Raw genomic sequence first — 13,421 nt, 5'->3', positions numbered from 1 at the left:
CTCCTCTATCAAATAAATCATCTTCAAGATTCCATAAATTAAAAGCAAAAAATCTCATGGAATAGAACATGTAAATCGTTAAAAGAATGATCTATTGACTTCAATAAACAAAATGAATATGATTGTACTATAGCTTTGGTTTGGAATCTACCAAAAAGCTGAAAAGGACATTCCCAAAAGGGCCTGTTGGTTGGTGTGGGTATAAATTTTCTTACAAAATGAAACAATGTGTGGTATATGATAATCCTTACATCGAACCTCTTCCACGCTATGCTTGTTCAACTTCAGACACCCTGGTTTTTACCAAAGAGTTTCTATGCAAATTTCCAAGAGCATACAGGTGTATTCAGCGTACAACAACAGATCCATCTTGCTTCATTTTAAAAGACTGCTTTCAATATTCCGCAGTACCGGCTTATAGCTACAATACAAGAAGCAACGGTTCAGGAAAAAGTCTTCAAAATAAAATGCAATTATACTCTGTACGAGAGAGAGAGGATCTTACAGGCGTGTAAGCCCGTTGTATGCTTGTGTAGCCTGCTGGAGTCTCGTTGATAGCTCCAATACTTCTGCTGATAGTGACTCTGCTCTGCTCTGTTCTTTTGCAAGTTGACCCTTCAAAGAAATTATGGGAAGATCAAATTATTAGCATAATGAATACTTAGACGACCACCCTAAAGTATGAAGAAAGAAACCAAGGTAACAGTCTAACAAAGTACAGCTGAAAGATTCTATAGAAGAGATAATATTTCCTCCATAATCAGTGATCACTTGACTAACATACGGCTAAGTATTCAACTTCCTGAAATGACTTCCAACTTCATTGTGACATATAAGTGAAAAGGGCAGAAAAATGCATCCTAAGCCAGAGACTAACCTTGAGAGAGAGAAGTTCAGCTGCTAATGGAGGACTCTGGGTCTCAACTGCCCCATCTCTATATGACATCGGCAGACTCCTTGCTTGTTCTGTTCTCAACTCGTCTAGAACTCTGCGGAGTGCTTCATTTTGTTTTAGACAGTCTTTCACCTACAGAAAGGCCAATCAGCTGTAATTTAAAATGAAGTCTAAAGAGCATCACTGATTAGATCACTAACCAAAACGACAGAGATAAGAAATGTTTTGGAAAACAAGTTACGTATGTCAGGTTCCCCTTATTCAGCAGCACTTAGCATGCATACAGCATACACAATTCCAAACCCGATTCTAGTCCCCAAATCCAAACACGAGGTAGCATTCATTTAGGAAAACAGAGAAATTCTATTGTAGCAATAAAAAATGGGTGGAGAGGATGGGGGAAATCTTTTTGAAGCTCTTGTAGTTCATAAAGGATGCAAACAATCATGAAAAGTTGGCAACTATAAGCACCTGATTCTCCCAGTGTGCTCCTATGCCCACAGCCTCATGGTAAGAGTTGGATAGAGTAGAATTTTCCTCAAAAAGCCTCTCTATTTCAGAAGATTGCGAATCAATCTGCCAAAAACATAAGAAAAGTCTCTCATAAAAAAGGCAAATTCACAAATGCTTTAGTGTGATTAAATGAGAAGAAAACGTAAAGAACTTTACTTCCATCAGAAGCTTCTGCCTACTACTCTCCAACCTCTCGATCACAACAGCCATGTCATGCAACTGCTTCTCAAGCTTGTTCTTCTCTTCCTGCAAAGAACATTGTCATGCTATAACTAGGGGGAAAAATGAGTAATTAACATTTAAACTTTGAAAAACAACTACGAGGTACAGGTCAGTGACGTACTATGCAGTTACCAAAAAAAAAACTCTCTTACAACCCTTTTTTAGGGAAAAAAATACCAACAAAAAATCACTTACAACTGAGAATGTCTTCTCCACGGCCTTCTCTGAGATCTCTGTAGGAAGAAAACACATACAAAAAAGGTACTTTTAAAGATCCGAAATTATTGCCAGATTTTAAGCAAACGAACTCTTAAAAGTTGCAAAAGTGCATCAGGCTTGACAAGGTATTCATGGAAATCTTTGTACCTGAGGCCTTTCTGGACGTACTTGCAAGCTTTTCTTCAAGTTCCTGCTTTTCAGAAAGCAGGGTTGAAATACGAGATTGCTCCTCCGATAATTTTTGAAGATCTTGCTGCCTCAAGATTGACATTTTCTGTACAGCACCAAATACTGCAAGTCACGAACAAGTAACAACGACAAGAAAATGAAAGAAGTTTGTCCACAACAGCCATACCTGCAACTCAGAATTTAGTTTAGTTATTTCCTTTTCTAAATCCTGCATCCGATCAAAAGGATTAGCAGTTGGTGTGGTTCCAGCAAAAGAGCCACTCATTGCTTGTTGTTGTACTGAGTTTAATTCGGCTCTCAAGGCTGCAGCATCTTCTTCCGCCTAATGGAAAAAGGTTATTTAATACCAAAAAATTACTTTATCGAGTGATTTGAAACTAATTACATACTCGATATTGTTCCTCCTCTGCTTCCTTCAGTTGTTTCCGTACAGTGCGAAGCTGGGCCAACAGATCCTCCTATTCTTATGCATCACACCATCATTAATGCTCAGGAGTAACAAAATGAGAGGGGGAAATAAAATAATATCTAGGCTGCATATACCCGGGCAACAACAGCTGCGTCTTTCTCCATGGCTACATCTTTCAGAGCTTTCCTTAAGGAAGGGACAGTGCTCGTCTCCTACCAAATTCGGGTAATGTTGTTATCAGATTGAAATATTAAACTAAATCTAAAAATAACCTTATTCAAGATTAGTGGAAAAGCCAAAGACCGCATGAAACATAGGTTAAGAAAAGCTCTTCACCACCAAATTAAACGGGAAAATGGGGTTTAAGTGCAGATTAATACATAGCAAAACCTTTAGTATTTCCAAATAATAAATTTCATTTCAACACATAAATTGGAGGTATGTAATTATGTTAGATTTAGTGGGCTTGGCCAAAAGGAAGATTTGACCTAATATTCTTCCTTTTTTATCTAACAATGGGTTCTATTTATTTCTCCCACTGTATCATTTGTGATTATGAGAAATTAATAAGAAAAGTAAATCGTAGTTTTTCTCCCGGTACTCAAGTTTCCACGTAACTCGGTGTTTCTTTACTTTATTGCTTTTAAGATGGTATCAAAGTGAGGTAAAGACAACCCTAAACACAGGTATAGGTGAAACCCAAACAGAGATAGAGGCCGCCACCGCTGGGATTGCCACCGCCATGGAGAAGCTACCCCACCAGCTTCAAGAGACATCGGCAGTCACAATGGACCCACCCTTGAAGTCAGCCTTGCAGCTAAGCACCAGAAACCAGCTGCACGCGCTCCATCTTACCACTCACGCACCGCCACTGAACACATCCACGAACCAACCAATTTTCTCCCATCTGTCAGCCCAAGTCCAGCTACAATACCCTTCTGGCACACCACCCTCGATTTATGGACTACCATTCATTCACGCGCTGCTGTCCTTTGACTCTTTCCAGTTGCCGCCTATCTATGGTACCGGGATCAATCGAGGGGATAATAAATCTGGATTTGAAGTTGGTAAATCCTTGGCGCAATCCATATCAACCGACTTACCGATGTATTCCAAGTACTTGGTAACTTCACTTCCTAACTTATCTTCAAATTGTATAATTGGTTCTCTGGCACCATCTATGGGGACTTTTCCAGAAGAAAAGCTTAATGACAATTATTTTTCCTGATCCCAATTGATCAAGATGTTTATTGAGAGTCGCCACCAATTTGGTTTTTTGTCAAGGGAAACTATCTGTCCCCACCAGGTGATGCCTTGGAACGCTTCTGGAAAGGAAAAAACTCCTTTATTCTATGCTGATTAATAGTATGGAACTACATATAGGCAAGCCTCTACTTTATGCAGCTACTGCAAAGGATCTACGAGACACGACAAAAAACTTTATTCGAAGCATCAGAATGCTTCTCGGTTGTATACGTTGAGGAAACAAGTCCATTATTGCAAGCTAGGAACCCTGGATGTAACCTTCTACTTCAATAAGCTTTCTCTTCTCTAGCAAGAGATGACCTATGCAGAGAAACAATATGGGATACTCCAAATGACGGTATACAGTATGCTATACTTGAAGAAGCTGACCGTATTTATGACTTCCTTGAAGGACTTAACCCCAAGTTTGACATTGTCTGCGGTTGTATACTTGAACAGAGACCTCTTCCCTCTTTAATGGAAGTGTGTTATGAAGTCCGCCTTGAAGAAGACTGAACAAATGCCATGAGTGTACTGACTACTTCTGCCACTGACTCAGCTGCTTTCAGTGCTAGATCTCCGACCCATGATAGTGAGAAGAAAAACGAGAAACCAATCCATGTTTGTGAGCATTGCAAGAAACAGTGGCATACTAAGGATCAGTGTTGGAAACTCCACGGTCATCCCCTAGGAGGTAAGAAACAATCCCCTAACGATAAACAAAACTTAGGGCGTGTTTATGTAAGTGAGTCTACCAGCACTTCTCAACCATCTGGCCCTACTGTAAACCAGAACAGTCCACCCTCCAGTCTAAGAGCTATTGCTCAATCAGTTATGTCTTAGTGCCTTAGTCTTATCAGTGTTGATGGAAAAATCCTTGGATCCTAGACTCGGGGGATATAGATCACTTGACAGGTTCCTTTGAGAACTTTGTCTCTTATATCCCATGTGCTAGTAATGGAAAAATCCAAATAGCTTATGGTTCCTTAGCCCCAATTGCTAGGAAGGGACAAATCTTTCCCTTCGAAGGGCTCTCTTTCCATCATGTTTTGCATGCGCCTAAGATTTCCTATAATTTGCTATCTATCAACAAGATCACTCGTGAGTTGAACTGTAGAGCTACTTTCTTACATAAATCTATTTCTTTTCAGAACTTGAGCTCAAGAAGGACAATTGGCATTGCTTGACATAGCAGGAGACTCTACATGCTTGACAATAATACCTACAGTAGTAGTAACTTTAGGACTAGTTTATTGTCATCATATTCTACCATTTACGAACAAGATTGTACATTGTGGAATTTCCGATTAGGCCACCCAAACTTTAAATATATGAAGTATTTATTTCCTCGTTTTATTCTAAAATTGATGTCTCCTCTTTATCCTGTGACGTGTGCATTCAAGCCAAACAACATTGAGTATCCTTCCCTTCACAACCATATAAACCCACACAACCATTTACCCTTATCCATAGTGACTTTTGGGGTGCATCCAAGGTCACTACCTCTTTTGAGAAATGGTGGTTATGACTTTCATTGATGATCATACTCGTCTTACCTTGGTCTTCCTTATCACTGATAAATCTAAGACTTCTTCTGTTTTCAAAAACTTCTATCAAACCATTGAAACGCAGTTCAATACAAAAATTGCAACTCTTCGAAGTGATAATGGTCAGGAGTTCCAAAACCTTAATCTTAGTAAGTTCCTAACCTCCAATGGGATTGTTCACCAAAGCTCGGATACCTACACTCCTCAACAAAATGGGGTTGCCGAGTAGAAAAACCAACTTTTGGACGTAGCTCGTTCCCTTATGCTATCTACTTCCCTTCCTTCATGTCTATGAGAAGATGTCATTCTTACTACAGCTTGTCTCATTAATACAATGTCTTCTCAAGTCCTCCACCTTCAAACTCCCTTAGATTGCCTCAAGGAGTCTTATCCCTCACCTGCCTAATTTCTGAGGTACCCCTTTGTGTGTATGGGTGTATAGTCTATGTCCAAATTTTCCCCTCAAACTTAGACATGTGTGTTTGTTGGGTATCCTCTTCATCAGCGAGGGTATAAACGTTTCCATCCTCCTTTCCATAAATACTTTGTCACTATGGATGTTACCTTTTGTGTAGATCAACATTTTTTTCCCATTAGCCATCTTCAGGGGGAGAGTGTGAGTGAAGAGTCTAACTGTACCTTAAAGCCTATTGAACCTACTCCTAGTACCTTACCTGAATCTGATCCTCATCCCATAGTTCTACCCACAAACCAAGTCCCCTAGAAAACTAACTATAGGAGAACTCGCAGAAAAGAAATTGAGTCCCCTACTGATCAGCCAGCTCCAATCCAAGATTCTGAACCTCCTCAAGATCAAGGTATGACGAATCCGATTGAATCATGTGTTGATAATAAAATGAGCGAGAATGATAGGTCTGATGTTCCTATTCTTGAATATATGAGAGAAAGGGCCGGTGGTAATGAGACTGAGGTCAGAGCAGAAACTACTGGTAATGAGGCTGAACATGGTCACCCAAGGAACTTTGATGAGTATGATCCTTCTCTAGATATTCCCATTGCATTGAGAAAAGGTACTAGGTCTTGCACAAATACCCTATTTGTAACTATGTTTTCTATGATAGTCTATCTCTACAGTTCAGAGCCTTCACAGCTAGCCTTGACTCTACCGTGATATCAAAAAACATCCACATTGCTTTAGAGTGTTCTGAGTGGAAAAATGCTTTCATGAAAGAGATGAGAGCTCTTGAAAAGAATTCGACTTGGGAGATTTGCGCTCTAACCAAGGGACATAAAACTATGGAATGCAAATGGGTGTTCACTCTCAAATACAAGCCAGATGGAACCCTCGACAGACACAAGATGAGGTTAGTTGCAAAAGGGTAAACTCAAACCTATGGTGTTGATTATTCAGAAACTTTTTCCCCAGGTGCCAAACTGAATCCAGTTAGAGTCCTGCTATTTGTTGTTGTGAACAATTGACCTCTATATCAGCTGGATGTTAAGAATGCATTCCTAAATGGGGGCCTAAAGGAGGAAATTTACATGAGCCCCCTCCAGGATTTGAAGCCCAATTTAGTCATAAGGTATGTAAACTTCATAAATCTTTATATGGTTTGAAATAGTCACCTAGAGCATGGTTTGATAGGTTTACTACCGTTGTCACGTCCCAAGGGTACAAGGGCACTTCGACCATACTTTGTTTACAAAGGTCTTCAAGACGAAAAGATCGCAGTCCTAATTGTTTATGTCGATGACATTGTTTTATCTGAGGATCATCATGCTGAAATCATCCAACTAAAAAAGAGGATGGGTGATGAATTTGAAATCAAAGACTTGGGAAATCTGAAATATTTCCTTGGAATGGAAGTAGCAAGATCTAAAGAAGGTATCTTCATATCTTAGAGGAAGTATACCCTTGATTTGTTGATCGAGATAGGTATGTTGGGATGTCGTCCTGCTGACACCCTTATTGAATTCAACTGTAAAGGGAAATTCAGATGATAAAATTCCAGCTGATAAAGAACAATATCAGTACTTGTGAGTAAGTTGATTTACTTGTCCCATACTCAACCAAATATTTCCTATGTTGTGAGTGTTGTGAGTCAATTCATGCAGGCTCTCTATGAGGAACACATGGAAGTCGTCAACAGAATCCTGAGATACTTAAAAACAATTCCTTGTAAAGAGTTGATGTTTAGAAAGACAAATAGGAAAACTATTGAGGCCTCTACTGATTCTGACTGCGCAGAGTCTGTTATTGACAGGAAATCGACCTCCGGTTATTGTACATTTGTATGAGACAATCTTGTAACTTGGAGGAGTAAGAAGCAATGGGTCGTGGCCAAGAGAAGTGTTGAGGCCGAGTGTAGGGCTATGAGTTTGGGGAAATGTGAGGAAATTTGACTCTAGAAAGTTGTCTGATCTTCATCAGGATTGTGGAATACTAATGAAATTATTCTATGATAACAAGGCAGCTATTAGCATTGCCAACAATCTAGTTCAACATGATAAAACTAAACATGATATGATTGATCAATACTCATCAAAGAAAGGTTGGGCAATGGGAGCATATGTATTCCGTACATTCTTTTGAGCCAACCGGTTGTTGATGTCATCACCAAGGGACTTCTCAAGCAGAACTTTGACTTTTGTGTTAGCAAGTTGGATCACATTGATATCTACCTCCCAACATGAGGGGGAGTGTTAGATTTAGTGGGCTTGGCCCAAAGGAAAATTTCTCCCTTGTATCATTTGTGATGATGAGAAATTAATAAGAAAAGTAAATCGTGGTTTTTCTTCCTGTATTTGGGATTCCACGTAACTCGATGTCTCTTTACTTTATCGCTTTTAACAAATTACTTGCCTTACACTACAACTGCATCAAATATATTATAAGACGTGCTATACATGGGAGATATATCTAAACAGAGGAAATGGCATCAAAAGATGAACAACTCGTATGACCTACCCTAAGGAACAGAGAAAATTCAGTTTGGAAGAGCATTAATTACCAGTTCATTCAATCGCTTTTGAAGCATGCCATTCTCAGCCTCCTTGGATTGAAGCTGAAACAAGGTAATAATTACAAAATTCAAATAAACGATCAACTCATGATGCTTTCTACGGCATATTCTGCACAAATGGGGGGAAATTAAACAGAACGAAACCTTTGAGCTTATGACAGTCCTTTGTTCTTCTAATTCTGCATTCTTCTTCTGCATATCTTGTATCTGAGATACTAAACTACCCACATCGATCTGCATAAAGGAACCTACCAATCTCAGAAGTCCATTAAAAGAAGGGAAAAAAGGAATTCTAAAAGATCCTGTTTCATAAATATATTCGCCATTGTATGAAATTGATTAGCAAATTAACAATTACAACAATAGGCTATTGGTCCAATAAGTTCCATTACATTCATGCTACATTTTCGCCAACAACAGTTGAATTTTATCAAAAACATGTGCCCTAGTAAAAAGATATAAGAAATCATTCAAAACGAAACCTAAAAATTAATATCAATATTTCAAAATACAAGAGCATGGCGGAGAAAACTAATAAAATAAAAGTTAATAATCCTACCTCTGAGATTCGACTTCCGCTCTCTGATTTTCTAATACCAGAGACTTCTGTTCCAATAAAACCAAATTACATCAGCAACCAATAATCTGAACAGTAATTCCACACGAATAAACAATAACAAACCATTTGATTTGGAGGCTGTACTCAGATCTGGTCCAGAAGAAACTTTGCTCAATCTCTCGGCCGCTCTTTTTTGCCGAATCTCTTCCAGCTGCCGAAGTAAGTACAAAATCAAACGTATGCATATTAATTCAAAAACACGTTGAAGGCGTTATGGAGCACAAGAATGCGAACATGCAAAACGTTCTTACCGTTCGTCGACCTAACGATGCGTGGTGAGCATCCATGGCGAATTGCGAAAAATGAAAAGAAAATGTTCTCTTGATTCTCAAACGAATCAATTCAATGAAATTGTAACAATAATTTTTTATGATTAACAACTTGAGGCACTGATTTTCAACAATGGTCTGGGTGGTGTAGTTGGTTATCACGCTAGTCTCACACACTAGAGGTCCCGGTTCGAACCCGGGCTCAGACACTTCTACATTTTTAATGGGCCTTCTTTATTATTATTATTATATAAAACCTTTTTTCCCCAATTCTTTTTAAAATCACAGCATTTTTCCCAATCACCCTATATATATATATATGTAAGATTGTTAATTTGAGGTTGATTATGTTATTTTAGTTCTTTTTAATTGGTTCAATAATTTGTGGAGTAAATTTGAATCATCATTTAATTAAGGATATTGGCTTCAATTAGTGGACCTATTCCTGAGTTTATTTCTTTAACTTAATTTCTAAATCTACCAAATTTGATACATTGCCATATTTATAATTACTTTTAAAAAGAAATATTTTGATAATTCCAATGAAAAAATCATATTCAAGTATATTTTTAAAACAAATGTTACCTCTTAGAGTTGAAGTTCCTAATAAGTAATGGCAAGTCGTGAGAATAAGATAACTGTGTAACAAGTATGAACTAATCATACATTAATTACGAAAGGTAGTGATCACGAGCATATAAGTGTAGATAACTATCGACAAAGTTACAAGTGTGTACGTCTAAAGTGAACAGTATCATACCATTGTTTAGGTTTGATTATACAAGTTTAATGATTCAATTTTAATTATTTATGGTTTCAATTTTTAAAATTTAGGAACCAAATTGTTATTATTTAAAGTTTTAGAGTACAAGTCCAACTAGATTTTTTCGATATATCCAAAAAAAAAATTGCAAAAATAATATAAATAATAATAGGAGTAGAAAGAGGCTCTCTTGAAATATAATATTGCATAGTTACTCAACATCCTCCTTTTGAACTTTTCTACAAGCTTCTTAACTTTGGCGTCGCAATTAATAAATAGATTTTCATCTCACCATACTACTTTTAAATATAATGAATTAAAACACATAAAATTATGAAGCAAAAGATTGGACCACCGGAGGACTAAAAAGTCTCAAGTTCAAATCGTCTTTCCGAATTTGTACTAAAATAGCATCAAATTAAAAGCCCTTACATTAAATTAAATTAAGCTACTACCTTACTAACGTAACCTTTGCTTCTCCCCCACAGATTGTGGAGGAACAATGTTTGGTTGTTTTGCTCCCCTTTTTATGTAAGGAGTGAGTCCCTAAATTGAGGGGTTATTCTCCAACATTCACCAATTTTTAAATGAGTCCAGAGTCAAAAGAGAGAAAAATTCAGTTCTATTTAGTACAAAATAAGCCAGTAAGTGACAACTAGCAAATCCCAACTGTATCATATCTGTTTAATTGATAACTGAAAAATGTAAGAATTTCTGAATAAGAGTTGGCAAATGGAGAACAAATACAAATCAAATTCCTCAAGTAATTTTTGTCATATGAATGGGGTAAGTAAAGGAACAAGAAAGAAATTTGGAAATTGCTCAAAATAACTAACACTTGCTAATGAGATAAACCACATGATCGAGAGGGGTCGAGTAAGATAATCATTCTACATGCCCGCTATGAATTCGCTACACTTTCCTAGTTTCTCCAAATCCAGGAAGATCAAAAACAACAGATCAATTATGAATATAAAGGAAAGAGAGACACAAGAGAAACCTTTGATGTGAACTATCAGTTCTATCTTTCTGTATCTGCTCAAGAAGAACAACAACCCCTTCTGTTTGAGTCACCAGAAGTATCGGAAACGTTGATGGTCGTTCCTTGTCCGGGATGGGTGATGCTGGCAGCTGCTTCCTGGGCTGCCAATGCCTTCTTGCTGATGATATGGTAGATCTCTGTCAAGATGGTTTGGAATGCCTTGTCGATGTTGGTGGCATCTAAGGCCGATGTCTCGATAAATGAAAGACCTTCCTTCTCTGCCATGGTCTGCCCATCATCCTCTGAGACAGATCTAAGATGACTTAGGTCAGATTTGTTTCCAATCATCACAATCACAATGTTAGAATCTGCATGATCTCTCAACTCCCGAAGCCACCTTTGAACGTTCTCGAAAGTCTGTCTCTTTGTCAGATCATAGACAAGGAGAGCACCAACGGCTCCTCTATAATAAGCACTAGTAATAGCACGGTATCGCTCCTGACCTGCTGTGTCCCAGATCTGTGCCTTGACTGTCTTTCCTTCTACCTGTATGTCAACAATATTGATTAAAATGAGATGGCTAACACTTCAACTACTAAAAGTACAGAACTCTGAAATGGAAAGTAATCCCAAACTGAATAATACGGCCCAATTTAGTGATATTGTCCAATGAAGGCAACTCTCCATCTCGTTAACCTTCCATGTATAATTTCTTTTGAACGTAATTTTGGTTTTAGGACAAACAACTAACAAGAAACAGAGGGAATGGATTCAGAGTGTATATGCTTCCATACATAATTGGATAGTTTTAGTTGGAAACCTCTATTATCTCCCTTCTCAATCTTTTGCTCCATTGACTAATAACTTTTCACAAAAAAAGAAAAATAGCCATCACTCAGCCAATATCAATCGGTTTGGTCATAGTAGGATGGGCATACCCAAAATTTTCTTCCTTTTTCTATACAATAAATGTGGGATACAGTGATTTGAACATCCAACATCAAAAGAAATAGTATATGTCAATTATTGTTGAGTTGGGTTCACATTATTCCATACCCTAATTTTTCATAAGCACCTTTTTGTTTTATCTACATTTAAATCAGTTAATAGAGAACAATCATTTATAATACTTAACTTTTCATTAGTGAAAACACTCGAAATTTTAAGAACATGAGCACTTGCAAAATTTCAAGAGTGTTCTATATTTTGGTAAGAAAATAAGAGTAATCTAGAAACAAGAGAAAAGGACTGCCAATTTCCTACTGCTTTAACAACTCACAACTATATTTCAGAATAATTCTCTCAGTCTTTCGTTAAACATAGCCAGGAAAGCCGGATCGTTTGCTTGTTAGATCAGCAACATATTATTTAAATTCCATAAATCCTGTTCCTATTCATTCAATCCTAAACGTTGGTAGCCTCAACTTCAAGCAATGACGCAACTACTTCAAACCTTTACTCAAACCCTACATGCAATAAATCCACTGCACTTTAACGATCGAAAGTAAAAAACATAAAAAAACTAAAAAGCAAGGCGGAACCCACAATTTCAAAACCATCGGAACCTAGATTCATGAAGTCCATCAATCACAGACGGCAAATAACACGATCAATCAATAAACTGAAAAATACTAATTTAATCGCGGAGAGTTCAAACGATTAAGCTTTCTACCTGGAGAGTCTTGGTCGAGAACTCAACACCAATGGTAGATTTGGACTCCAAGCAGAACTCGTTTCTAGTAAATCTCGAAAGAATGTTGGACTTCCCAACGCCAGAATCCCCAATCAGAACAATCTTGAACAAATAGTCATACTCGTGGTCTACCTTATGAGCCATAGCAGTCTCCGCCCCAGATTTCTCGAACAAACCTGATCCAAAAACATCAAATTCAGCAATTCAGTAAACAAAATTGAAAGAATCGGAATCATCTACAGTAGCGGAAACAGAAACGTTTGAGGAGGAAGAGAATCCCCAAATTGAGAAATGAGAGGGGAGAATTGAGACCTGTAGGCGAAGAAATGGGAGGATGAGTTTGAGATTGGCTTGGTGGGGAAAGAAAGTTGACTACGGCGGCGACGGCGGCGGAAGAATCGAAGGATTGAATTAAGCAGAGAGAATTAAAGAGGGAAGTTAGGGAGAGAACAGAGAGAGGATTGGTGGAGTTGTCGTCTGAGGCGAGTTTGACGTTGCTTGTTTACACGGCTGAATGGAAAGTGCGAGCGAAAAAGGTGGTGGAGGATAAAAAATAATAATAATTGAAATTTTTAATAAATACGGAGATTCTTTTTATTTTGTGTGAAATTACAGCTTAGTCCTTACGCTTTTTAGATCTTTTTTCATTTTTCCTTTTAAGGAAGCTTTTTAAATTATGTTTTTGTTCTAAATAAATTCTCATGTAACTTACAAAAACTAACCGCTCGTGGTTACAAACTCACACTCAATCTTTGATGGGTAAATTTTACTATTTTTCTTGACGTTGGGGCTTTGATTTTCATCTCATTTACTGTGAGAAAAAAGAAAAGGACGAGGCTATGCACTCACAAACAACGGTAAATTCAAAACCC

The 13,421-nt window shown here is 37.7% G+C and overlaps 2 protein-coding genes and 1 non-coding gene across 3 annotated transcripts; 1 reads left to right on the top strand and 2 right to left on the bottom strand.

Moving 5' to 3' along the window:
- Positions 1–38: 38 nt before the first annotated feature.
- On the bottom strand, positions 39–9,236 carry LOC116401637 (tropomyosin-like). Its single transcript, XM_031887797.1, has 15 exons — positions 9,094–9,236; positions 8,906–8,993; positions 8,783–8,829; positions 8,368–8,457; positions 8,212–8,265; positions 2,582–2,659; positions 2,428–2,496; positions 2,205–2,360; positions 1,997–2,123; positions 1,826–1,863; positions 1,565–1,654; positions 1,367–1,471; positions 878–1,027; positions 506–615; positions 39–421 (listed from the first exon to the last, which is right to left on the bottom strand). The coding sequence occupies exons 1-15, from the start codon at positions 9,127–9,129 to the stop codon at positions 376–378; spliced, it is 1,284 nt and encodes a 427-aa protein (XP_031743657.1). The 5' UTR covers positions 9,130–9,236; the 3' UTR covers positions 39–375.
- Positions 9,237–9,247: 11 nt separating this feature from the next.
- TRNAV-CAC lies at positions 9,248–9,320 on the top strand. Its single transcript has one exon. It is a non-coding gene; the product is annotated as a tRNA-Val (tRNA).
- A 1,203-nt stretch (positions 9,321–10,523) lies between these two features.
- LOC116404639 (ras-related protein Rab11C) lies at positions 10,524–13,092 on the bottom strand. The gene is made up of 3 exons (XM_031887798.1): positions 12,862–13,092; positions 12,529–12,725; positions 10,524–11,402 (listed from the first exon to the last, which is right to left on the bottom strand). Exons 2-3 carry the CDS (start codon positions 12,691–12,693, stop codon positions 10,914–10,916), a joined length of 654 nt encoding a protein of 217 aa, XP_031743658.1. The 5' UTR covers positions 12,694–12,725; positions 12,862–13,092; the 3' UTR covers positions 10,524–10,913.
- Between the last annotated feature and the right edge of the window lie 329 nt (positions 13,093–13,421).

This window comes from Cucumis sativus, chromosome 6 (assembly GCF_000004075.3).
Source record: "Cucumis sativus cultivar 9930 chromosome 6, Cucumber_9930_V3, whole genome shotgun sequence".
Lineage (NCBI taxonomy): Eukaryota > Viridiplantae > Streptophyta > Magnoliopsida > Cucurbitales > Cucurbitaceae > Cucumis > Cucumis sativus.
Note: the sequence above shows the minus strand (reverse complement) of the source record. Positions and strands in the feature narration are given on the sequence as shown.

What these genes read in the sequence shown, in the direction of transcription:
- LOC116401637 (XM_031887797.1), bottom strand. Translation starts at nt 9,129, where the DNA reads ATGGATGCTCACCACGCATCGTTAGGTCGACGAACG. An exon ending in TACGTCCAGAAAGGCCTCAG is followed by an intron (nt 1,864 to 1,996) that starts GTACAAAGATTT and finishes TTCTTCCTACAG; the next exon opens with AGATCTCAGAGAAGGCCGTG. An exon ending in CTGAACTTCTCTCTCTCAAG is followed by an intron (nt 616 to 877) that starts GTTAGTCTCTGG and finishes ATTTCTTTGAAG; the next exon opens with GGTCAACTTGCAAAAGAACA.
- LOC116404639 (XM_031887798.1), bottom strand. Translation starts at nt 12,693, where the DNA reads ATGGCTCATAAGGTAGACCACGAGTATGACTATTTGTTCAAGATTGTT. An exon ending in TCTCGACCAAGACTCTCCAG is followed by an intron (nt 11,403 to 12,528) that starts GTAGAAAGCTTA and finishes GTTGACATACAG; the next exon opens with GTAGAAGGAAAGACAGTCAA.